The sequence below is a fragment of the Aspergillus lentulus genome (genome assembly GCF_001445615.1).
Source record: "Aspergillus lentulus DNA, contig: Alt09, strain: IFM 54703, whole genome shotgun sequence".
Classification (NCBI taxonomy): Eukaryota; Fungi; Ascomycota; class Eurotiomycetes; order Eurotiales; family Aspergillaceae; genus Aspergillus; species Aspergillus lentulus.
The window spans coordinates 2,469,042-2,493,247 of NW_028322117.1; the positions used below are offsets into that span (position 1 = coordinate 2,469,042).

The 24,206-nt window shown below is 52.8% G+C and overlaps 8 protein-coding genes across 8 annotated transcripts; 3 read left to right on the forward strand and 5 right to left on the reverse strand.

Moving 5' to 3' along the window:
- Nucleotides 1-961: 961 nt before the first annotated feature.
- Nucleotides 962-4,324, forward strand: kgd1 (alpha-ketoglutarate dehydrogenase KGD1; the record flags this gene model as incomplete). Its single annotated transcript, XM_033554615.2, has 4 exons — nucleotides 962-1,177; nucleotides 1,252-3,296; nucleotides 3,356-3,729; nucleotides 3,786-4,324. The coding sequence occupies 4 exons, from the start codon at nucleotides 962-964 to the stop codon at nucleotides 4,322-4,324; spliced, it is 3,174 nt and encodes a 1,057-aa protein (XP_033410506.1).
- Nucleotides 4,325-4,947: 623 nt separating this feature from the next.
- ALT_5618 (putative PHD finger domain protein (Ing1)) lies at nucleotides 4,948-7,112 on the forward strand (the record flags this gene model as incomplete). The annotated part of the gene is made up of 5 exons (XM_033554614.2): nucleotides 4,948-5,346; nucleotides 5,409-6,121; nucleotides 6,181-6,389; nucleotides 6,444-7,007; nucleotides 7,054-7,112. The coding sequence occupies 5 exons, from the start codon at nucleotides 4,948-4,950 to the stop codon at nucleotides 7,110-7,112; spliced, it is 1,944 nt and encodes a 647-aa protein (XP_033410505.1).
- Nucleotides 7,113-7,283: 171 nt separating this feature from the next.
- dscB lies at nucleotides 7,284-8,255 on the reverse strand (the record flags this gene model as incomplete). Its single annotated transcript, XM_033554613.2, has 2 exons — nucleotides 7,284-7,904; nucleotides 7,989-8,255. The coding sequence occupies 2 exons, from the start codon at nucleotides 8,253-8,255 to the stop codon at nucleotides 7,284-7,286; spliced, it is 888 nt and encodes a 295-aa protein (XP_033410504.2).
- Nucleotides 8,256-8,523: 268 nt separating this feature from the next.
- Nucleotides 8,524-10,503, reverse strand: ALT_5620 (TFIIH subunit TFB1 family protein; the record flags this gene model as incomplete). Its single annotated transcript, XM_033554612.2, has 2 exons — nucleotides 8,524-10,310; nucleotides 10,362-10,503. The coding sequence occupies 2 exons, from the start codon at nucleotides 10,501-10,503 to the stop codon at nucleotides 8,524-8,526; spliced, it is 1,929 nt and encodes a 642-aa protein (XP_033410503.2).
- An 837-nt stretch (nucleotides 10,504-11,340) lies between these two features.
- ALT_5621 (Leucine Rich Repeat domain protein) lies at nucleotides 11,341-13,402 on the reverse strand (the record flags this gene model as incomplete). Its single annotated transcript, XM_089599935.1, has 2 exons — nucleotides 11,341-13,139; nucleotides 13,201-13,402. The coding sequence occupies 2 exons, from the start codon at nucleotides 13,400-13,402 to the stop codon at nucleotides 11,341-11,343; spliced, it is 2,001 nt and encodes a 666-aa protein (XP_089455812.1).
- A 3,127-nt stretch (nucleotides 13,403-16,529) lies between these two features.
- ALT_5622 (zinc-binding alcohol dehydrogenase family protein) lies at nucleotides 16,530-17,564 on the reverse strand (the record flags this gene model as incomplete). The annotated part of the gene is made up of 1 exon (XM_033554610.2): nucleotides 16,530-17,564. The coding sequence occupies one exon, from the start codon at nucleotides 17,562-17,564 to the stop codon at nucleotides 16,530-16,532; it is 1,035 nt and encodes a 344-aa protein (XP_033410501.2).
- A 2,303-nt stretch (nucleotides 17,565-19,867) lies between these two features.
- Nucleotides 19,868-21,304, reverse strand: ALT_5623 (phosphatidyl synthase; the record flags this gene model as incomplete). Its single annotated transcript, XM_033554609.2, has 1 exon — nucleotides 19,868-21,304. One exon carries the CDS (start codon nucleotides 21,302-21,304, stop codon nucleotides 19,868-19,870), a length of 1,437 nt encoding a protein of 478 aa, XP_033410500.1.
- Nucleotides 21,305-22,955: 1,651 nt separating this feature from the next.
- Nucleotides 22,956-23,986, forward strand: gldB (putative glycerol dehydrogenase (GldB); the record flags this gene model as incomplete). Its single annotated transcript, XM_033554608.2, has 2 exons — nucleotides 22,956-23,363; nucleotides 23,417-23,986. The coding sequence occupies 2 exons, from the start codon at nucleotides 22,956-22,958 to the stop codon at nucleotides 23,984-23,986; spliced, it is 978 nt and encodes a 325-aa protein (XP_033410499.2).
- Nucleotides 23,987-24,206: the final 220 nt, after the last annotated feature.

The following is a 24,206-nucleotide window of genomic DNA, read 5'->3' on the forward strand; positions in this document are numbered from 1 at the left end:
CTTTCTTGGTTAATTAATTCAAGATGACCGAGTGTCTATACTTGCGTTATGCCGTTTCCTCTCTCCAGGTCTTCCCTAGTCCTGACACCTATATTTACTTAGTTTCTTCCTCTCGATGGGTGCGGAACGTAGTGCCATAATTCGGCGGACCATCATAATCTACTCTCATGTAGTTAGTTTCTGATGTGCCTCAAAAAGTAAAAGGTATATCCCATGAGTCATCGAATCTTCTCGATGATAGCTCGTGCATACAGATGAAGTCATAGTATGGATTTTGTGTCCTGTCCTGAGGATTACTATGAGTAAATTAATCCGTGGCGATGATTGGTCTGCAAGTCCATCCGCAAAAACCCGGAGCGGGAAATGGTCATACCCGGCCTGTGGCGGTGCGTCTTGCTCTACTGTGATTCGCGACCGGCCGTCTTTGCCGCTCTCCAGCTGGTCGGCGGCCCGGGCGTGTGCTGAGTAAGCTGTGGCTGTTGTCAGGAGGACAGCAGGAACTGTATTAGCCACATCCGCGCTGGCCGTCATAACCGTAGACATTCGGCAAACCTCTTCTCCCAGTCCTTCGTCACTACATTAACATTGTCCTCTCGACTCCGGATTTCTCTCCTCTCTTTTTTTACTTTTTCGCGAGGAAAAAAAAAGAAAAAGCTTCGATTGTCTAAAGAGAGTGCTTGCTCTCTGATGAGTTCTGTTTCTGTGCAGGTGCTACGGCAATCTTAGTCGACACCTGTTTTCTGATTTTTCAGTGACAACCGTGTGTCTTCCTTTCATCCGTTCAATCTATCTCAGTTCCTGGGAGCGTTGCCACTTATATTGACAATTTACGAAACAGGTCTCTATACTATATCTAATTTATTCTTGCTCACAGTGTTGAGCATTACTAGAAAGAGCTCAGGCCTACTTGTCGCATCAGTTTCATCGTATCTGTTTTCATCGGCGACGGAAAATTCCCGCAATGCTTCGTTCCACAGCCGTCAAGGCCACCGGCAGCGGTCTGCTGCGTGGCCCCGCCTGTTCGGCCTGCAGGCGGTCCATCTCCCTTACTTCCACTGCTAGAGCTACTGCCAGCCATAGCTCGAAATTTGGCTTGACCACGAGAAGACCTCTGGCCATTGTTGACCGTTTGTCCAACGGCAGGAGATACTATGCTGCTGCTACCGATGCTGGAGTGGTAAGCCTAGCGCGCCTTAGTCCCCTATTTTAGCTATCACTGGAGACATGGCTGAGTTGAACGCGCGAATCTAGGATCCCAATGACAACTTCCTTTCCGGAAACACAGCCAACTACATTGACGAGATGTACCTGGCTTGGAAGAACGACCCCTCCAGCGTGCACATCTCGTGGCAAACATATTTCAAGAATATGGAAGAAGGCAACATGCCCATCGCCCAAGCTTTCCAGCCTCCTCCGACTCTTGTGCCTACCCCCACCGGCGGGGTTCCGCAGACCATGCCTGGCGAGGGATTGGGTCTCGCCGCTGGCACTGACCTGACAAATCATCTTAAGGTCCAGCTTTTGGTTCGCGCATACCAAGCTCGTGGTCACCACAAGGCCAAGATCGATCCCCTTGGCATCCGTGGCGAGGCTGAGGCATTCGGCTACAACAAGCCCAAGGAGCTCGAACTTGACCACTATGGGTTCACTGAGCGCGATCTCGACCAGGAGTTCACCCTCGGCCCTGGTATCCTGCCTCGCTTCGCCACTGAGAGCCGCAAGAAGATGACTCTGCGCGAGATCATCGCCACCTGCGAGAGGATCTACTGTGGCTCCTACGGTGTGGAGTACATTCACATTCCTGACCGCAAGCCCTGCGACTGGATCCGTGATCGCTTCGAAATTCCCGAACCCTACAAGTACTCGGTTGACGACAAGCGCCGTATCCTTGACCGTCTGATCTGGAGTCACAGCTTTGAGGCCTTCCTGGCTACCAAGTTCCCCAATGACAAGCGGTTCGGTCTGGAGGGTTGCGAGACCCTTGTGCCTGGTATGAAGGCGTTGATTGACCGCAGCGTCGAGCACGGCATCAAGGACATTGTCATTGGTATGCCTCACCGTGGTCGTCTCAATGTACTGTCCAACGTCGTTCGTAAGCCCAACGAGTCCATCTTCAGTGAATTCTCCGGATCTGCCGAGCCCTCGGACGAAGGTTCGGGTGATGTCAAGTACCACTTGGGTATGAACTTCGAACGTCCCACTCCCTCTGGTAAGCGTGTGCAGCTTTCTCTGGTCGCCAACCCCTCCCATCTCGAAGCCGAGGACCCCGTTGTTCTTGGAAAGACTCGCTCTATTCAGCACTACAACAATGACGAGAAGGACTTCAACAGCGCCATGGGTGTTCTGCTGCACGGTGATGCTGCCTTCGCCGGCCAGGGTGTCGTCTACGAGACCATGGGCTTCCACTCTCTCCCCGCCTACTCGACCGGTGGTACCATCCACATCATCGTGAACAACCAGATTGGTTTCACTACTGACCCCCGTTACTCGCGCTCTACCCCTTACTGCTCGGATATCGCCAAGTCCATCGACGCCCCCGTGTTCCACGTCAACGCTGATGATGTCGAAGCCGTGAACTACGTTTGCCAGGTTGCTGCCGACTGGCGTGCCGAGTTCAAGCGCGATGTTGTCATTGACATCGTCTGCTACCGTAAGCAGGGTCACAACGAGACCGACCAGCCCTCTTTCACTCAGCCCCTGATGTACAAGCGCATCGCCGAGCAGAAGGCCCAGCTTGACAAGTACGTCGAGAAGCTGATTGCCGAGGGCACCTTCACCAAGGAGGACATTGACGAGCACAAGAAGTGGGTTTGGGGCATGCTCAACGACAGCTTCGACCGCAGCAAGGATTACCAGCCCACCGGCAAGGAATGGCTGACCTCTGCCTGGAACGGCTTCAAGACTCCTAAGGAGCTGGCCACCGAGGTTCTGCCTCATCTGCCTACCGCTGTTGATACTTCTTTGTTGAGCCATATTGCCGACAAGATCAGCGGCGCCCCCGAGGGCTTCACTGTCCACCGCAACCTCAAGCGTATCTTGGCCAACCGCAAGAAGGCCGTTGATGAGGGTAAGAACATTGACTGGGCTACCGCGGAGGCCCTTGCCTTTGGTTCTCTGGTCAAGGAGGGCTACCATGTCCGTGTTTCCGGTCAGGACGTTGAGCGTGGTACTTTCTCCCAGCGTCACGCCGTCCTCCACGACCAGGAGAACGAGGCTACCTACACCCCCCTGAAGCACATTGGCGAGGACCAGGGCAGCTTCGTCATCTCCAACTCTTCTCTCAGCGAATTCGGAGCGTAAGTTGATTTCCAATGACCGATTTATGCTTGCTCGCTCAAACTAACTTCTTCTTAAGCCTCGGTTTCGAATACGGTTACTCTCTGACCTCCCCTAATGCCCTGGTCATGTGGGAGGCCCAGTTCGGTGACTTCGCCAATAACGCTCAGTGCATTATCGACCAGTTTATCGCTTCTGGAGAGTCCAAGTGGCTGCAGCGCTCCGGTCTCGTTGTCTCTCTGCCTCACGGTTATGATGGCCAGGGTCCTGAGCACTCTTCGGGTAGAATGGAGCGTTGGTTGCAGCTTTGCAACGAGGAACCTCGCCAGTTCCCCACTCAGGACAAGTTGGACCGTCAGCACCAGGACTGCAATATGCAGATTGCCTACATGACTTCTCCTGCCAACCTTTTCCACATCTTGCGTCGCCAAATCCACCGCCAGTTCCGCAAGCGTAAGTTTTGGTTCTCCCCCTCTATGAATGACTTTTCATTAACTCACTTACCATAGCCCTCGTGATCTTCTTCTCCAAGTCCCTCCTCCGTCATCCTGTTGCTCGCTCCGATATTGAGGAATTCACCGGTGACTCGCACTTCCGGTGGATCATCCCTGACCCGGCCCACGGTACCGCCATTGACGAGCCCGAGAAGATCGAGCGCGTGATTCTGTGCACTGGTCAGGTATATGCCACCTTGGTCAAGCACCGCGAGGCCAATGGTATCCGCAACACTGCCATCACCCGTGTTGAGCAGCTGCACCCATTCCCTTGGGCTCAGCTGAAGGAGAACCTGGACAGCTACCCTAACGCCAAGGACATTGTCTGGGCTCAGGAAGAGCCTCTGAACGCCGGTGCTTGGAGCTACACCCAGCCCCGTATTGAGACCCTGCTCAACGAGACTGAGCACCACAACCGTCGCCACGTCCTCTACGCTGGTCGGGCCCCAAGCGCCTCCGTCGCGACGGGTCTCAAGTCCGTCCACGCCAAGGAGGAACAAGACTTCCTTCAGGAAGCATTCACTGTCCACCAGGATCGTCTGAAGGGCGAGTAAGCGGGGACGTTGTTAGCCACTGTTGGATTATCATCTTAGGTGCTTTGATTTGTAGGAGCTAGCGTCTATCCATTTCTGTCTCCTTTGTATGAATTCATTCTGTTGTCAGCATCTACTGCGGCTTCCATCCTACAGTCATGCTGTCCTGTTTTTTTATATCTCTTTTTTGAATGTTCCCTGGCATCCGTCTTACGGGTTAGGATTGACTTGTCTATTCCTAGAACATGCCGGAGCACGTGTTTGTAAACTAAGAAGGCCTGAATTACTAGATCTGCAGTATTACTTTTTCGTGAACATATCCCGTCCTAGAGAGGTACTTATGAGACTGGATTGGTAGACAGTGCTGATGACGTCAAGGCCACCAATGGAGTAAAATGAGTAAGCAATCTAGAGTGCCTGAAATGAAAGGCACCAATCACCTGATGCTGGCCCAAAGGGGAAAGTCTTGCTTCTCCGCACTGCAGAACTTCCGTCTCCTCTCGCCCCCATTATCTGACAGATCCCATCAACACCTTCGTCCATGTTGTTGGGTTCAAGAAGTATCCCAAACTTTTGTTTGTACCATTTTTTCTCACCTGATTGAGCGGTTTCTGACCTGTTGCGGTTGGACTTACTCTTCAACCATGGCATCCGTCGTTTCTTCGTCGGCCGTCAATGCTCAGGGTCAAAATGCTCGCCAGTCAGCGCGCCAGACACGTACGAACCCATCCAGAACGTCCAAGACGCTGGGACGGTCGTCATTTGCCTACGGTCACGGCTCAATGATCGAAGCGCCCCCTACGCCTCCTGCCCCTCACGGATTCTATCCCGCCCTCACTCATTTCACCGACGCCATTACCGCTCTCCCGCGAGAATTTCGCCGTCACAATTCGTTGCTGAAGGAAGTGGATGCAAAGGCTTGGGCGCTTGAGGATAATCTTCTCCAACTGTTGAAGGTTTCTTCGGAGTCGCAGCCTGTTCCTTGTCCGTTGAATCCAGCGCCTATTGTCGACGGGGTGGTTCGGGATGATGTTGTGCCAGCGGTAGGTCGTGGATATCTACAACAAATAATGTGCTTGGCTAAAACCGGTTTGCTTTACGATAGGATCCCTCGCAGCCTCCTGAATCACAAGACAGCAAAAGCCGCCGTCTTCTTTTCGATCGTGTGCGGCGCACCCTAGTGGATCTGATGATGACCGCGGACGAAAAGAACCATGTCATTTCCAACGCCAATGACGAATTAGACCGGCAGCTTCTGCGCATCGACGGCGTATTCCCATTCATCGCAGGGGAGATCAGTGAGGAGGCGCGCCTGGGCAGTCTTACGCACTGGGCCTACTCGAACAGGAACGCCGCCAAAACTACTACGAATGAGCGTCCTCGACGGGAAGTCGCATCCAACAAACAAGACCTGAACCATGCGCTTGAAGCCGAAGCCGGATCCCGTAGTGATGCGAGACGGGATGCCGCTCGCAAACAGCGGCGCACGCATGCCGATTCGGACTTTGACGATGCTCGTGCATCTGGTTCGCGGAAGGGGCAGGTTAGCAAGCCTCGTAGCGGTGCAGGTGCAGCTACTGGGGATCTATCTGCAGTCGGCCATGGTGCACAAACTTCGGGTGCTTCGGGGGCTTCGGGTGCGACGAAACGCCGCAAGGTCGAAAGACCTCCAGCAGCCGATACTGGCGCAGCGATGGAAAGATCCGCCAGCGGTGCTGGGAATGCTTTGGGCCGTGGTGCATCGAAGGATGCGACAGCTTCAGATGCCACCAAGAAGAGATCTCGTGCTCCCAACACGAATGCAACCGCTCGCAAGAGGTGAACATCCCCAGGACCTTTCGATTATACTCCTGTGCATTTGCTAACCAGATCGGTAGAAACAATACCGGAACCTCTGCGGCAAATTCTCCTGTCCTGGCACCTGCTCCTCTGGCCGGGGCGTCGAGTGCCGTGCGTAGCGCAGCCAGTCCTGGACCTGGAGCAGTCGCTCGGCCCCAGTCCTCTCGTGCTCAGCAGAGCTCTGGGCAGTCGACAAATGGTCGCCAGCGGCCGTCCTCCTCGGCGTCCAATCGCCTGGCAAGCAACAGTATGTCACCTTTTTTCTTTTGCCTTTCTCTTGCTAACTTTATTTTTGATTCAGGCAAAATCGTCGATACCAAAACTCTACCTAAAGAAACTCCGAAAGCGGACATGGTTGCAGCTGCACTAAATTCAGAATTGCAACGCCAAGCCGAGGAAGAGACTTCCGCCACAGCTGCAGCCAAGGCTGTCGGACCCGTGAGCATGAAACGGGAAGATACAGAGATCCGTCCTGCTGAGTCGGTCGAACCTCGGGAGACGCCAGTACCTCAAGCTTCAAACACAGCTCCGAAGGGCCGGTCGTCGAAGACGTCCACGCCCGTGCTCTCCACTCTCTCAGAACCCAACTCCCAGCGCACCCGACCTACTCGCAACACAGACCCGGCGCCCGCGAAACGATCACATAAGAAGAGTGGCACTGTGGCTGTAGCCCAGCAGCGAGCGGCGTCTGAGGAGGAAGACTCGCTGCATGAAGGGGACGACGAGGATGAAGATGGCGAGCCGCGGTACTGTTACTGCAACGAGATCAGCTTCGGTGAGATGGTTGCTTGTGACAACGATGCGTGCCCGCGGGAATGGTTCCACCTGTCGTGTGTTGGGTTGACCAAACCGCCGGGGAAGAATGGTAAGTTCATTGGCCTAATGAGTTGGACCATGCTGATAGGGTACAGTCAAATGGTACTGCAATGAATGCAAGGAGAATATGCGAAGAAGTCGGAATGGGCGGTAACCAGTCACTGTATGGGGTCATATGCTCAGGCACAGTTTTGTTGATCGTGGGTAGTAGGAGTAGGGCAGGTTATGGACATAGCATAATAGACTTGATTTTCCGGCAGATCACTTAGTCTTGTCCTCATGGAATCCAGTGTTCTCTCCAGCGTAAGCACTTTGATACCAGGAATTACAACGCCCTCAACCTATCCATAATCCCTCCCTCTCGCCTACGCTGTCTCTGCCCAGACGCCTCCCCCCCCAGCCCAACACCGGCATTCCCACTCGCCGCCGCCGCAGCAACAGCCTCACCCTCCAACCTCCTCCTCAAATCCTCATAGCGCTCCCCGCCTTCTCCCCCCTGATTCCCCCGTCTCCCAATCTCCTTCTCCCCAACCACCCAAGCCGGAACCCTCCACCGAGCCGTAGGCAACGGCAACACCTCCGCCCGCCACGCAACCCCAACAACCCACCCCACCACCGCTGGAAGCATCATCCCAGGAAACTGCGACAGAGCCAGCTGCGCCGCAACCAAGTACGTAGTTGACTTGTCGGACAGGAGGAGCGTGAGGTACTTCCCTTGTCCCCCTTCTCTTCTCTCATTCGTATCCGCAGACGTAGATGTGCTGGTGCTGATCCTATACCGAAACGTATGCGGAATCCCAGCATGATACTGCGCCAGCAATGCAAAAAGCGTAGCTGTCGGTCCGCAGGGTAGATAGTTCATTTTGTAAAGGGTCAGCGGGCGGAGGAGGACGAGGAGGAGCGGCGGGAGGAGGGAGGTATATGGTAGCGTCGAGAGGATGAATGTCTTTCACGTTGTCAGTATCACTCACTGTACGTTATCGCCAAGGCGTAGCATTGAATGCGAAAAAGAAAAGGGAGGGGGACGTACCGCGAACTTGCGCTTCCCCCATGCGCGCTCAACAACGCGGAGATGGTAGGCGAGCATAGCGGCGAAGAGAGCCTCGGTTGAATTGGCGAAGCCGGCGAGTTGCCATGTTGCGAGGCGCCAAAATTGGGCGTAGGGCCAGAGATGCGGGGAGACGCGGATGCTGGCGAGGTATTTGATGTCGAGGATGGAGAGGGCGATGGAGGAAGCGATTGTGTAGATGAGGAGGAGTTTGGTGATTGGGGCGTTGGTTAGGCCGGAGGTTAGCATTTTCGTCTTTTTTCCTTTTCTTTGGGGTTTACTGGAACGGGGCAGACCGCGTGGTCTGAGGTGCGGAGTGTGCTCTGCTGGTGCTGGTGTTGTTGTGGTTGTTGATGATGGTGAGGGGAGATGATGGGGGATGACGATGGACACGTCGCGCCAACTGTGGGCCGAAGCCGAGTCGGTCGGCATGCCGATAATTGATTGACTCTACATCTACGGACTACCGTAGCGTCTACAGTTATACTATACGAGATGCAGATGAAACTCATGTACATTATCTATTTTCCAGCAATTGCAATCGCTGCATTTCTTCAGTGTATGCCGTATTGTACTTGGCCAAAGCAGTCTCCAATGCTCGGATGGTGGGCCCCAGCAACTGCTTGACGGCCTTCTCTCCACCTGTAACTCCGGCAAGATTGAGGCGGATCTTCTTGCCCGTAGCCTCTAGCACCTCGCGCGCATGCTGCTTGAGTCTGTTTACTTCCACCTGGCGTTCTGCCTCGGCATCGTTTGCGACAGATTGGATGCGTTCCATGGCCCGGTTCAGCGATTCCACAAGCGACGCTACCTCGGCCGCACGGTCGGGATTTCCGGACAGAAAAGCCTGCCAGAATTGATGAAGGAACTCCGTGGTCGTCGCATGTGTCAGGGTTAACCGATCATAGAGATTGGTCGACAACCCGTACGTTCCCCCCGCGGATGTCGCCTCCGTCTGGTTGCGCCGGTCGCGGATGGCGTCAAGGATCTGCTTCGATGCGCGCTGCAAGTTGGCCTGCGACCCGACCCGCTGATCATGTTTCTGCTCGTCCTCATCTTCAAGTTCTTCTGGTTCCACAAGCTTCCCCAATGGCGCTGTCCCATCGGTCGGCAGGTCCCGGTCGATCTGGCCGCGTAGATCACGGAGGATCTGGTCGGGATCCTGCTTGGCAAACAGCCGACTCTGCTCATCTTCGGTTACTTTGGCCTGCGAGAAAAACCGACTCTGATCCCGGATATTCAGTAGAATCCTGTTCTGTTCATCGTCCCCGCGCAAGTCCCGCAACTGCAGCTCATTGTACGTCTCCTCGTCAATGCCGACAGGCGCCGACGGGTCGCGATCCACCGGCGCCACATTCGCCATAATCTTCTCGCTCAGCGTATTCAGCGTCCGAATGATGGGCACCTTGTCCACCCCAGACGGCCGCATGTCCAGATCCGGCCGATTCCCGCGCCGCTGGCTGTTATTGACCTCATTCCCTGCCAGATCCAAAAAGTGCGGCAAGTGCGCCTCCCGCTCGAGATTCGCCTGCTCGTCCTCGCGCAGATATTTGTCGAGAATGGTATCCGTGGCATCGTTTTCGGAGATGCGCTCGCCGCGCAGTTTTTTGAACAGCCGACTCTGAAAGAATCGCGACCAGAACTGCTGCTCGCTCAGCTTCGGCACATTCTCATCATATACCCTCTTCACAAGCGGATGCTGGCTGAAAATGAGCTGGATCTGCTCCTTGCTGATATTGAGCTTGGTCACGTTGTCCTCGACCCGCGGCTTCAGCGACGAGAGCACGTTGTACGAGCCGCGCGTCTGCGACCGTTCGATCGCGTGCGCCCGCAGCAGGTGCAGCCGCGTCGACCAGAACTGCGACATGAACTGCGAGGCGGACAGGGTATCTGGTTTGGTGTGCAGCGATTCCATAAACATGCGCTGCAGGTTCGCATCGACCTTGAGCAGCGACTGCTGCAGCTCCACGTCCGCCTTGAGCCGCTGGTCGTCGTCCCAGGGTTTTGGAGCCCGCCCGGCCGAGGATACCGCGCTCGCGATCGCCATGGCGGCTGACATCCCTTCCCCGCCGGCGGGGGTTCCTGTCCGACCGGGTGTCGGAGTCGGGGTGGCACTCGCCGCGGTTTTGGCAGCCTGGATGGCGGCGCTGAGTGCATCTTTGATGGCATTCGCTTCCGCACGGGCGTTGGCCCCGGCCGTGAAGGAGAAGACGTATTGTTCTGGAGAATCATTCGGTGTATTGGGAGGGAGAACGAAGATCTTGAGCATCACTTTGGGGTTACTAGCCGGGGTTTGCTGTAGATCTGCCTTGGTCAATAACCATACAGAGACAACCGAGCGGCCATCTCACATACTAGTGATCTGAGAAACTGGAATCGTAATCATTCCGGTAGCGCCGCCAGCCGCAGGAATCCACGAGATGGACTGGCCGTCCTGAGACATGGTCAGGGTGCCATCTTTCTTCTTGTATGCCGCCGATCCGCTCGGAGGTGCCATCGTCCTGGAACTCGACAGCTTCCACTGTCCTGAGCGGCGTATCGGGATGCGCCCATCGGGAGAGGAGAAAAAAGTCCTTCCAAGGGCGAGGCCGGCGAAGAGGAAGGTCAGCGGCCCTCTGTGAAGATTTCGTGGGAGGGAAGTGGGATGATTTCGAGGTCGTGTAAAAATGGGCTCCGCAGCTCTCGTAGAAGGAAAATATCACGTGACAGGTGGCCGTCTGCACGTCACAGACTCGATCCAGAAAAATTCATGGCCCCAGGTTGGAACAAGATGAAGGAGACTACGAAACTGAGCTACTGACAGCATTTAAACCTTGTTGGCAGCTTTAAACCTGAGATGAGATTTAGCTATAAGATCAAACCGAAATGTACAGACAGCAGAGCAATGACGCCATTTCCATGAAACCCCCGACGTCAAAGCAGAACAAGAAGAACTCTTTACAGCCAGAATTGCCCTCTGTATACCCACGCAGCTAGGATTGACCTCAAGGTTATAATGGGAACATGTCATAGAGCGAGGATTGATCAACAACCTTAAGAGACTAACAACCGTCCCAGAGAAGCACAACCGTAACGCTATGAGAATCACTCCCGCTATGCAGAACACAAGATGCTGGACAATTCATAGCAAAAGGAAAGCAAAGCAGATTATCAAACAGAGTAACCAGTGATCCACCCGCACTTTTGTCGCTCATGCTTGCAATTTGGTATCATGAATGAGTCCGCCCATTTTTCGTCAAGGACAGCAAGAGAAGAAAATGAAGCATAGCAAGGGTATTAAACAATCAAAAGTCGTAAGCAACAGCCAGGAAGGAACACTCTTTGTCTCCAGGACTTATTTCTTGAACATGTAATGGCCATAGATGCCTCCAACGTCTCCAACCACAACTGGGATCTTCCTCATTCCCCACCAACGGGCGCCCATTTTCCAGGGACGAGAGCCGTCGTCGGGGACTTGGTTTGGCATAGATGCAGGGTCACGTACGTACCAGCCGCGTCTGCCAAGCTCACGGACGGTCCAGCCGCTGGAGGCACGGTTATTCTTGATTCTCTCCCTCAGCGGAGCAATGATCTTGTCACTGAATTCAATGACTTGCAGGGGATAACTCTGCTGTGAGAGGAGCAAGCAAGTATTGGTGTTGAAGATAGTGCCAATGGACAACTGCGTGACCTTGTTGAGGTCCAGGTAGCACAACGACGATGGCACCCACGGTTCCTGCGCCTCGGTCGAGCCCGCATTGTCCGACACTGGAGGCGGAGCGAAAAACATATTGAGGTCTTTGCAGGACAAGTCCGCCGAGCTCAAGCCGAGCTCCTCGAGATGCTTGGTCAAAGGCACTAGGGCAGGCGCATGAGCAGAGGTGATCTTGGCACCTCCCAGGTTCAGCGAGCGGAGGGTTTTGGGCAACCGAGGAAGAAGAGCCGAGACATCCTCCTCCAGGAGAATCCGGTAGCGAGTGGGATCGGTCAGGAGGTTGAGGTACACCAGCGTATTGCACACTGCGGGATGCGTGGTCAAAAACTCGACCACCCTCGGACCCTTCAACCGAGTGCACCGCGAAAGGCTGAGATGCGTAATCTGCGCGGTCTCGGGGATGGAGAAGAGCGCCGCCTCGGTGATCTGCGTGTGTGTGACATCGAGATGGGTCAAATTGATCAGACGAGGGAGAAGAACCTCAAAGGTAGACGGAGGCAGACTGCTGCACTCGTGCAGGGACACCCGCTTGAGATTCGGTAAGCTCAGAGGCAGACCCGGTCCTGTGGTCAAGGCTTCTTGGAAAACCGCCGAGAATGACTGGGTAGCACAACCGCAGAAGTCAACACCATGCAGGTTGGGCAGGCCGGTGAATATCTTCCGCACGATGTCCACGCTGATATCACCTTCCACATGCTCCTGCAGCAGACATTCCTTAAGGTTTGGCAGAAGATCCAAACATTTCAACAGCGTCGTGGAGGTGAGGTTCTGGATTTCTGCATTCATCTGCTTGGTGCGTCCGAGTCCTACGGAGGTGAAATGGGAAAAGTCCAGACGACGCACGAGCGTTCCGAGCGCGGGATACTGCAACATGTGGTTGAGAGCCTTGGAGAAGATGATGGAATGCGGGAAGGTCATGTTTCTGTACAACACACCCAGTGTGGCAGCGTGCAACGTACGGGAGGTCAAGAGGCACGACACCAGGTCGACATTCCGTGGTGTGTAGCCATTAGGAGGGATATCCAAAGCCAGGTTGGAAATGATTTGATCTGCAGTGACACTGTCAGTGGACGAGCTGATATCCGGAATGCATACGGGAAACTCACCGAGAACTTCCGGGGGTAGTTTCTCTAGCCGCGAGGAGCCTGGAGGGGGTTTCTGAGACTTGGATTGCACAGTCTTCGTGGGAGGATTATTCACCACCGCATTGCTCTCCCACGCCCAACCCCGAGTGTGCATAGCCCCCAACGCGCGAAGATCGCCATAGCTGCGGCTGAGACTCTTTCCTCCGAGTCGAATCTGTTTCCAACCAAGAAAACCACCGCAAGGACAACAGAAATCCGGTGTGTGTTGCATATCAATCGCTAACGGCGATGTCGGTTTGGCCTGCTCTGTGGGAGACTGGGTAATGTGTGTATCAACGAACGATTGAGCAATGCCTGTGCGGAGAGGATCAATCAGCATGTGAGACCTTGCCGATACATGTGCACGAATGCTTACCGTCGACGTCCTCCTTGATCGAACCAAACGACGGACGACGGCGACTGCTAGATCTGGATCCGTTGGGTGAGGAGCAAGCGGACGAGTGCGGCGAGGAAGTGCGCGATAGTTGAGGATGACTAGTGTCTATAGCCGGGGCCGTAGTAAACCGAGAATAGGTTGGCTTCTGTAGGGGAATGGCAGAGGCGGCGACGGAAGACATGATAGACTGGAAGGGGCCTGCAAGAGGCCTCCGAACTATATAATCCGCCGGCTAGGTGAGGAGAAAGAAGGTCGGATGGGATACGGATGCGTAGGAAGGAAAGGGGAACACAAGAGGGCCGAACAGACGGGACTTTTTTTTTTTTCTCCTTCCTTTTTTCTCTTAGCTAATTAGTTCTCAATTTTCCCCAGGTTTACCAGCAAATTCTTAAATTCCTTACCGAAGCAGAGGAAAAAAGGAGGGGCGGCGGAGACTTTGTTAAGGTGAGGAGAATGAGGAAGCTGTTAGTCACAGAAATTCGCTATTGAACTATGGATGTTCGATGGCAGCGGACGGGCACACCACCGCGTTTCCCGAACGGATGCACGGTTCAAGGTTGGAATGCGACCAGTAGGAGGAAAAGGACGGACTGTCACTTGCGTAGCTGGCTATTTGCGGACAGTAGTCTGAAGAGTTTGATGGTAGATGGAAGATGGATGGGGTGGTGAGAGATGAAAATGGGAGAGGAGTCAGAGCATGTCAGGAGACCAGAAAACCAAAGGCAAAATCTAGGTTTATTGCTATTGATCCTGCCTAGGTAGTACGGTACAGCTTCTAAATAAAAACTTTCTCGACAAAAGTGACAGCAAAGCGGAGGCGGCAAAAAACGAGCAGACAGAGATCAAGAGACACAGAAAGAATGAGAACCACCGGGCTGGCCTCCATGGAAAGGGCAAGATGCGGCCACATGGGGCGAATTGGCCATGATGAATGCGGCAAACAAAGTACGGGGTATCTAGACATCTTGCTTTTGTAGATGGTGATAATTGATAGTAATATTGATAGTACTCCGTACTTTGTAGTACATCTTACTGAAGAAGCATCAGACGTTGTAATGATCGCCATTCTTCCATTTCTTTTCTTTTTTTTTTCTCTTGCCTCTAAACTGCTCTAAATCTGGAATTAAAATTTATCAATCGGACCTGGCGGTGTGCGCTAGTATCACTTGGGAATAGGGGATTTCCATCTGCGATGAAAACATTGCATCATAAAGCACGACAGCCTCAACATGGATGAGGTAGAGAACCATCGCTGAACGTCGGTATATTTGATAGCTTATAAGCAAGGTTAACTACAAGTCTACAGGGGCTGATAATGCCTGTTCTGCCCATTATTATTATTATTATTGCAGACATATGGATGTTATTATTGAAATCTACCATGGCCCATCTCTTGGCCTAATCTTCTTTGGGATCGCCGCAAGCATTTCATGACATAATGCGAACCTTCCGCTAGCTCATTATTAGCGTTTTGGTGGAACATAATTACATAATTACTTTATGCAAGTTGACTCGAAACACTCCTGCTATGCTGAAGATGGACAGAAGACCTCTTGAGAATATTTTATTCGCTTTTCAAACTATGAACTATGTCAATTAATCAATTATGGCATGAATACACAAAAATGGGTTGGCAAATTTGCCGTCCTTCGTACTCCCCATAGACCATACTGGTGAACACTGACTAGTCTAGAATACCCCAGATCCAGCCACGTTCTCCGAAACTAAACCGGCGCCCCCTGTTTTGCCTTACCTAACAGTTATGCTAGCGTCCACACTAGCTCTCTCAGCTTGATCTATCATTCGTCACTTTGTCAAGCATTCTCAGGGTGACGGTTGATCATGCGGAGGTCTGACAGTTACATTTAACAGAGCATCATCGGATCATGATGAGCTGTCTCCTCATTTGTCACTTGACCTTTCTATTAGCAATGCAAATCCCCCTGGCTCTGCGACAGACATCACCTGACCGTCTCCCTTAGCAAACCAGGAAATCAAGGATTATTAATCTCTACAATTTCAACCAACTGGCAATAGATATCCGACCGGAAAATGGGCCCAACCCGGTCCAGCAAACAATACTAATGCTTAGCTCAAATACGTGGACTATTATTGCACAATGGCTGGACCCGATGCTCACTAGTCCAGTAGTCTAGATAGTTCCTGCCTGCGGACTCCGTTCATGGTCCGTTCTTGTCACTTCAGGGACAGGCCACATGACCTGGTCTCATCTGGCATTTTCCCTGGCAGTGCGTTGTCCACTGCAGCTGCAACATACCCGATTTCCGGGATTTCGGATGATGATCTTCTTCTCCAAGCTCTCGAATATGGTATGATGATCCTCAAGTCAGCAATCACCATGCATGTCTAGACCGCATAAACATCCATCCCTTGTAGTCAACATTGCCTCTCTGTCCGCTCAGGGAAGAAAATGCCAAGGAGGATCATCCAGCCAAGACTTGAACTATCTACTCCGTCCGCTATTCCTTGTCTATCCCCATCTTCCTAAGGAGCACGGAGTTCACTTGCCTAGACCCCTTCATTCTTGGCCGGAACCCCTTGATTCCCAGGATCAGTCCGCTGTGCAATACACACTGCATCTACCGAGGGGTGGTCATTCGATGATGTACACCTAGTGCAATCGCCTGGTTAACTAGTCCACTAGGCCTAGGGAGGACAAGGCAATGCCTCGCCTCTTGCGGATCTTGCCAACAGAAAAGGGTTCATTACTACTGGCGCATAACCAAGGAAAGATCCAACCGAGAATCCCCCGGAACGTATAACCTCAGTCTACGATTATGTCGGACTGACTGCAACTAATGTGCACACTCGAAATCGCAAGGACGCCCCCAAGTCTCACTTCCAGATGAACGAGAAACACTGGTTGATATGCTGGGTTAGTCCATACTAGAGGACCTCGTCCGATCTCTAAAACATCAATACTATCACGATCAATTGATCGAATTTACCTTTAGGAAGAGCCTTCGTGCGTCTACTTGAGCTGCGACCTTGAATGGTCTCGAGCTTCCGTAGGAATTACAGGCGGTCCTGCAGAACCATTCACGAGGTATAATCTAGAAGTGCGCGCAATAGCAACTGTTGGATCTGTACTGACCTAGAAAAATTTGAGGACTTCTGTGCGATCTGGTTTCAATCCCTTACACGAAGAGTTACTGGCTGTATATCACTAGGCCGGCACTCCAGAACATGTGTCGCACAACAAAAGAAAAAAAGGAAAAAAAAAAAAAAAAAAAAAAAAAAAGGAAAAGAAAAAGAAAAAGAAAAAGACATCTAACAGTCTAAGAGCTCTACTGCAGCCCAATGACATACTTCTTGGCTGATGCACCGTTCTTCACCTGATCGAGTCCCTCCTGGATCGATCCCAATCCCTTACCCACCACCTCGGCAGTCGGAGCAGACTTGAACTCACCCGCTGCCAACGCCTTGGGGAGGAAAGACTCGAAGATGGCTGGGCCAACCTCATTATCCTTGACAGCAGCTCCAAACACGAACTTGGACTCGATGCCTTCCGGCAATGCACCACTTGGGGGATTGGTCAAGGACACAAACTTGCGCGAGTTGACCTTGGAAAGGATCTCACAGCAAGGGCCTGCCGCCTCCGTGCCGATGGCCAGCGCACCAACTCCGGTTTTGCCGGCGTAGACCTTAGTGATATCCTCGACGAGAGTCGGGCTGCGGTAGTCAAAGGCGTGACTAGCACCGAGAGATTGGACGTACTCAAAATTCTTCGCCGACGCGGTGGTGACGACCTCGTAGCCCGCCGCAGTAGCCAGTTGGATAGCGTTGCTGCCGACACTTGACGAGCCGCTCCAAATTAGTACGAGCTGGCCACTCGACGCAGCCCGCGGACTCGTGGGTAACCGCAGCGCCAGGTAATCCTTCTGGAACAACCCACAACTCGCCGTCGATATGCCCAGCGGAATGACGGAGGCGTTTTCGTACGACAGGTCCGCGGGGATCGGGGATGCCACCTGCGCCGGGATGACCGTGTAGTGTTGGAAAGCGCCCTCGGCGGGATTGTTGTCCTTGAGCTCGCTACCGAGTCCCAGCACTCGGTCGCCAGGTTTGAAGCGTGCCGCTGCGCCGGAGCCCACCTCGACGACCTCACCGGCCACGTCGGTGCCCATGATAGTGGGATAGGTGGTCCAGGAGAACAGCGCGGCGCCCTGTTCCTGGCGGAGATAGTCAACGGGGTTCAGGCCGATGGCGCTATTTTTGATAACAATCTCATTCTCCTTGGGAGGAGTGTAGGCGGCGGGCCTGACCTCAAGAGGCTTGGCCTTTTCGGCAATCTGCCATGCGGCGGTATTCGTTGGGTGCATTCTGTGAGATGAGAAGAGCGGATAAAAGGAACGACAATTGTAACAGATAAGAGATCAGCGTCGGCCTGACTGGATGAATCTCAAGCCAGAAGTCTATTAGCCTAGGAATCCCGAGCATGGGGCAGGTCTGTCCCTTAAGTTCTGTGGGACGACCATCGTTTCGGGCGATATTGCTCTAGCAGCCGATGACTGCAACTTGACAGGCGAAGGTTGTCAGCATGAGCTCATCGCGATGGTGACCATTTGGCGGTTGCGATACTCTGGGACTGACTAAAGGGATAGGACCGGGGTACGCTGCCATTCCGCAATCAGATAACTCATTTGATGGCTTCGCTTCTCGTCTTCTCATTTCCCAACGATCTATCGAGCTTGGTGATCCTGGTGGCACTAGATCAATGTGGATCTCCGTTGTCAGACTAAACAGAACAAGCCTTCCGAAGACGCTACCAGTGAAGCTTGGTCTCATGTCACCGCATTAACCAAGCAGAAGTGCTCTGGCACCAGACACGCTTGTCAGTTTCTCAGCGCGGAGACAGTTAAACATGATCTTTGCACACGTACTCGACATGCCTACTAGGGAGTAGTCGGTGAATCCACTATCGAATCTCTCACTATGGTTGCCAACGCAACTTGGGGCTGCCCCCGTGAGTCAGACTTATGACAAGATGATCAATGGGCGTAACACGAGTATCCTGCATGCTGCCTAGTCCATGAGAGCCGCGCAACCAGTCATGTGTTAAGACCACAAGTCCAGGTACCGCGGGGACCTGATCGGCTTTGCTCGCGAGACTCCCGGCCCGACGAAGCTGGTTCATCACTCCGTCTCTTCCATCACTGGGTTGAGCAATTCTTCTTGGACCAGCAAGGGCAATGCCCCAGAGGAGTGTAGTTCATTGATCCTACTCTATCCAAGAGATACGGCGACGGCAAGGTCGTCTCTAAGCGCAAGCGGGACGAGATGTTGCACTTGTCCAGTGACTCCCGCACCATGGTTGTGGCCAGGAGCTGTATCCTAGCTAGGTAATGAGACCTTACGATCTTTAGCGCGGTTGATGCTCTTCAACGTGGCTACCACCAGGGCAGTCCCTCACAACCACCTCAAGCCCTGACACGAATGGTTCCATGCTGACGGACGTCTGTCCATCCCTGGTATCAACCACTGGGGACGGACGGCAACCGCTGTCAAGGTACGACTCAGCCTTGCAGCTGGTCGAGTTGGACAAAGTACGGAGTATCCTGCTCACGTCCGTGGTGTTGTAGCCATCAGTATCATCCTGGCGGACAATCCTTCAGCGTCTGAACAGGCAATAGAATCCCTGTATTTGAAACCGGATATACCCCTGTTGTATATACTCTACGACATGCTACGCTTCGCTCGGTAATGATCTTTCCGGGTGCCAAATCAATCTCACTCTGTCCATATCAGATCGTTCTACGACAAGATACTACTTCGTACCAGAGCGCCACCAATCAAAAAATCAAAATCATAAATAAATGATAGTCAATCCCTGCAAGCGAAAAGCCACCATCCCGAATTCCCGACCGGATAGAAGCCGGCTGGGCTTGCGTTGTGGCTTCGGTCTAGTTTAGTCTGCATTGGCCAACATGTCGCCTGCCTTGCCATTGCCACGTTGGAGGCAATCGTTTACCCGGTTCATGATTTGTGTCAACTGTCCAGCCCTGCTCTGCTTGTAGATCTAGGTCTAGAAAGTTCTTATTTTTTATGTAATTTGTTTTTTTGTCCCTGACAGATAGCTCGGACGCTGCCGAGTTGTTTTTGCCACTCGTTGATAAGATACCAACAATACTCCGTATTAGGATGATTCTCGGAGAAATTGGGCTTGCTTTGTTTACCTTTTCCAGGTAACCTAACCTTAATTGAACAGAGTTCGCTGAACAGATACACTCGTCAGAATGTCGTCAACGATGACCGCATGACTTCAATAATGCAACGAACTAAGAGAAGACTCTAGAACTCTATTCATGACGCACATTGAAGATGATGTCTCTTTGCAAGCAACAAAGAAAAATCAATTGTAACCAGTTGTAGCAGTGGTCGACTTGCCGGACGGGCATCCAGACAAGCGCCGATGGATATCAGTAGTCCTAGCCCATAAAAACCCAAAGATGCAAAAATCGTCTAGATCAACATGATGATAATGATGACCGAAAATCAAATGAAACAGACAGTAAACCAGACGCCCAGAATAATAAAGTTCAACCCAGTCTTCAGCCACTTTTTTCCCTGTTTTCAAATAATCATTTGTCACGTAGCGAAGTTGTAGTGCAAAAGTCAATTTGATTTATTCGACAGCAGAAGAGCCATCGCCGTGGGTGACAGGGTTGACCTTGGGGTTCCACTTGAACTTGAACTCTTGGCCAAGCTCCTTGCGGACGGCAGCCTTGACGGCCTCCAGCACGTTGGGGAAGACACCAAAGTTGGCGGGGTTGTGCTCGTCGTTCTCGCCGCCCTGGAAGACACCGGTGCGCACCAGACAGGTGTTCCAGCCGTACATGTTACCACCGACGATGTCCGACTGCGGGTTGTCACCAATCATGTAGATGTTCTTGGGCAGGCGGTTCTCATTGTGGATCTGCTCCATCCAGGCCTTGAGCACCTCGTCGGCGTAGGTGTAGGTGGCGCGCTCGGGCTTGCCGTAGACGACACGCTCCAGGTCAACGCCGGTCAGAGCCTTGTACTGCGCCTCGATGGCAATACGGAAGCAACCCTGAGTCAACCGAGGAGGACCCTTGTGGTCGGTAGGCATAAGCAAGTCACCCTGGGAGAAGTAGATGGGGATGCGGGAGGAGACGGGGTCCTTGGCGCGGGTCAGCATCTTGCCGTCCTCGGCCAGCAGCAGATCGATGATCAGCTGCATGTCGGTAGCGTAGTCGCGAGAGTCGGCAAAGACGAGAATGGCATCGAACTTGATCTTGGAGAAGTCGCGGGGCTTGGCCTCGGCGCGGTCCTCGGCGGTGAATGTGCGCCAGGGAGAGACGGTAGGGTCCCAAGCAAGGATATCCTTGGGGTGGACAACGTTCTTGAAGCCGTAGTTCTCAGCGACCTCACGGATCTTCTGACCCTCACCACCCAGGACGAGAACAGTCTCGTAGTACTCGGACAATGCCTGCATTGGAGTATGAGACTGGATGAACTGGTCGGTCGAGATAGGCACCTCCAGGATCTCGCTGAGCTGCTCGCAACGGGCGGCCTCAGTCTTGCCACCACCGTTGGTCAGGAGGATGTAGGGGATCTTGATTCCCAACTCGTTGTCGCCATTCAGCATCTTGAGGGCCTCCTTGGCTTGGGGGATGGCGTGGTTGCCGTGAGCCAAGACACCATCGATGTCGAAAACGAACGCCATGTTCTTAGCGGCAGCGACCTTCTCCTTGGACATGTCCTGTACCTGAGAGGCCAGGAGGTCACGAGAGACTGAGGAGGCGTCGGCCATGCGAACAGACGATAGGCGAGACACACGAGGGGATCTGGGGATGGGGAGGGAAGTGCCGAAAGAGTTGCGAGAACCCCGACGGTCCCGCATCGAGGGAGACAAGCTCAGGTTGTGCATGAACTGAGCGGCATCACTGATGGAGCTTCTGGTGGCAGGGATCTCGACAGTGTTGCCAGCCTCGTTGGGGATGGGGAGAGAGCCAGAAGCACTGCCACGGGCATCTCTGGGCGAACGAGCACCGGGAGGAGCGGGCTCGACGCCAAAGTCAGCATCATCGAAGCGAGGCATGGTGACGGTAGATGAGAGTTGAAAAGAGTATGTAGACGATGTAAATAAGGTAGAGTAACGTAGGGAGGGAGATGAGTTGGGTGATAAAAGAGAATGGAAGATGATATCACTCTTATATAGGAGGGCGGGCCGGATCAGTGTTGTATGAAGAATTCACTAAACGGCTTCCCGAGAAGATAAGGAAAGATGGGATGAAGAGAACAGGTGAATGAAGGAAAAAAAAGTCAAGATGACAATGAAGGAGATCAAGGTATTTATTAACTAGAACATGGTTTACCAGAACCAGTGGCGGTCAACCATCCCACTATCACTGTCTTTTCCCTCTATCCAACGCAGCAGCATAATGAGAAAATCAGGCTCCACCCAGGCGTATCATCATTCCTAGGAATTATCGTCATCGTCGTCTTAGGTATCTGGGAAATGGGATGGTATCATGGTAGCAGCAATAATGATTGCGGGATGGACTACCTTACGCTGTAATTGTTCCCAATAATGGTCGGTACCAGGGAAATAGTGATACGCCCAGCGGGTACAGCGGAGCCGGCGTCGGGCTGGCTAAACCCTTTTCAGCCCCGACAGGCAGGATTGCCGTGGGTCTTGGTATTTGCCATGTTACTGCGTATTCCGTAAGGGAGGTATTTCTGTTTCATTATACGGTAGTAGGTACCTTATCTTAGACCCTGTTTGATACGGTCTGTAACATTTCTCAAGAAATTATTCGTTAGAGCATGGAAATAGGGCGGGGCGGGGACTGAGAGGCCGAAGGTGGCATCACTGACTTTCCCATTCACCCATTGGCTGGTAAAGGCTTAAGGTGGAAATTTCTTTAACAGACGAACCGCCCAAGAAATGATCCTCTCAACCAGCATGAGGCCAATCTGCACGCTGAGTGGACAGGAACCCACCCTTACTTGCTATTGATTGGCTGGTCAGGGTTTTCCACCCATGGAATATGCAGAGATCGATGGAGACGATGACGATCGAGCGGGCGGCGGCGGGTCAAACGCTCGCGCCGTTTCGTCCTTTTGATTTGCTGGTTGCAGCTAGGCAGGGATGATGTCATTGCTGAGGGACTGTGTGTCGTGGTGGGGCATCACATCACTGAGGGAATAAAAGAAAAGAGACGCAGCGTTACAGAGCAATATTGGTGAATTAACTTTGGGGAAAAGGGAAATAATTCCCAAAATGTTGGGGGGGGTTTCAGAGTAGCTGCAGTAATTGTTAATTATCGTCAGCAATTGAGTGCAGAAAATAGAGGCAGTTGTAGTGAAGAAGATATGCAGTCAAGGATGCTTGTTGCTTATCTCCTTTAAGCTGCAACAACAGGAATTGAATACTCAGGATAGAAGATTCTGTGGAATAAGAAAAAAGAGAATCATAAGAATCATAGGGGAGAAAATCATCATCATCAGCGTCATCTCCAGCTTGCCGCCTTCGCTCGTCTTCTGCAACCCCACCTAAGCTTCGTCTTGCTGCACTGCTACCCCTCCGCCTCAAAACCACCCAATAATTCCTCCTCTCTCCCACTTATCCGTCATCCATATCAATACCCCTGAACATCTTGTTTCTTTTGATCAGTTTTCCCTTCTTCATTATCCTCAAATTCTACTAGCTCAACTACCTCAATCGCGCTCATAGACTTTCTGCGAAAATGTCGGCCGGTGTCACTTTTACTCTCAGCAACGGCGTTAAGATCCCCGCCGTTGGTTTCGGAACCTTCGCCAGCGAGGGTGCCAAAGGCGAGACCTACAACGCTGTCACATGTGCTCTCAAGACCGGATACAGACACTTGGATTGCGCCTGGTTCTACCAGAACGAGGACGAGGTCGGGGATGCCATCCAAGACTTCCTCAAGGAGAACCCCTCGGTCAAGCGCGAGGATATCTTCATCTGCACCAAGGTCTGGAACCACCTGCACCGCTACGAGGATGTCATCTGGTCGCTTGAGAACTCCCTGAAGAAGCTCAAGGTCGAACACGTAGACCTTTTCCTGGTCCATTGGCCCATTGCCGCGGAGAAGGAGACGCAGGAGAAGCCCAAGATCGGCCCTGATGGAAAGGTAATTTAGCCCAGAGTCTCAGTTTGGACCGCTACTAACTCGCAAACAAATAGTACGTCATCCTGGAAGACCTCACCAAGAACCCCGAGCCCACATGGAGGGCAATGGAGAAGCTCTACGAGGACGGCAAGGCCAAGGCGATTGGTGTCTCGAACTGGACCATCGAAGGGCTTGAGCAGCTGCTCAAGTTCGCGAAGGTCAAGCCTCACGTCAACCAGATCGAGATTCACCCCTTCCTCCCCAACGAGGAGCTCATCCAGTACTGCTTCAAGCACGATATCCTGCCCGAGGCCTACTCGCCATTGGGCTCCCAGAACCAGGTCCCCACCACCGGCGAGCGCGTCAGCGAGAACCCAACCCTGAACGAAATCGCCAAAAAGGGCGGCAACACCCTGGCCCAGGTGTTGATTGCCTGGGGTCTGCGCCGCGGCTACGTTGTGCTGCCCAAGAGCTCGAATCCGGCTCGTATCGAGTCCAACTTCAAGAGCATTCAGCTGTCGGATACCGATTATGAGGCGGTCAACAACGTCGCCAAGGGTCGTCATTTCCGATTCGTCAACATGAAGGATACTTTTGGTTACGATGTGTGGCCCGAGGAGACCGCCAAGCAGATGTCTGCTTAATTGGTTCGCTTGATGCGGGTCATAGAAAATCATTTAATGTTGGGACGAATATCATGATCGTTGACACGGTACATAGCTACATCTGAAACAATCCAATAAGCTAGCTGGATTAGCTGGTTCATTCATTTGGTCGGACTACTAGTAGTATCTATTCCTACCTCTCTGCAGTACCCGTAGATAAATGAAACATAAAATGCGCCAAGATGTCACCAACCACCAA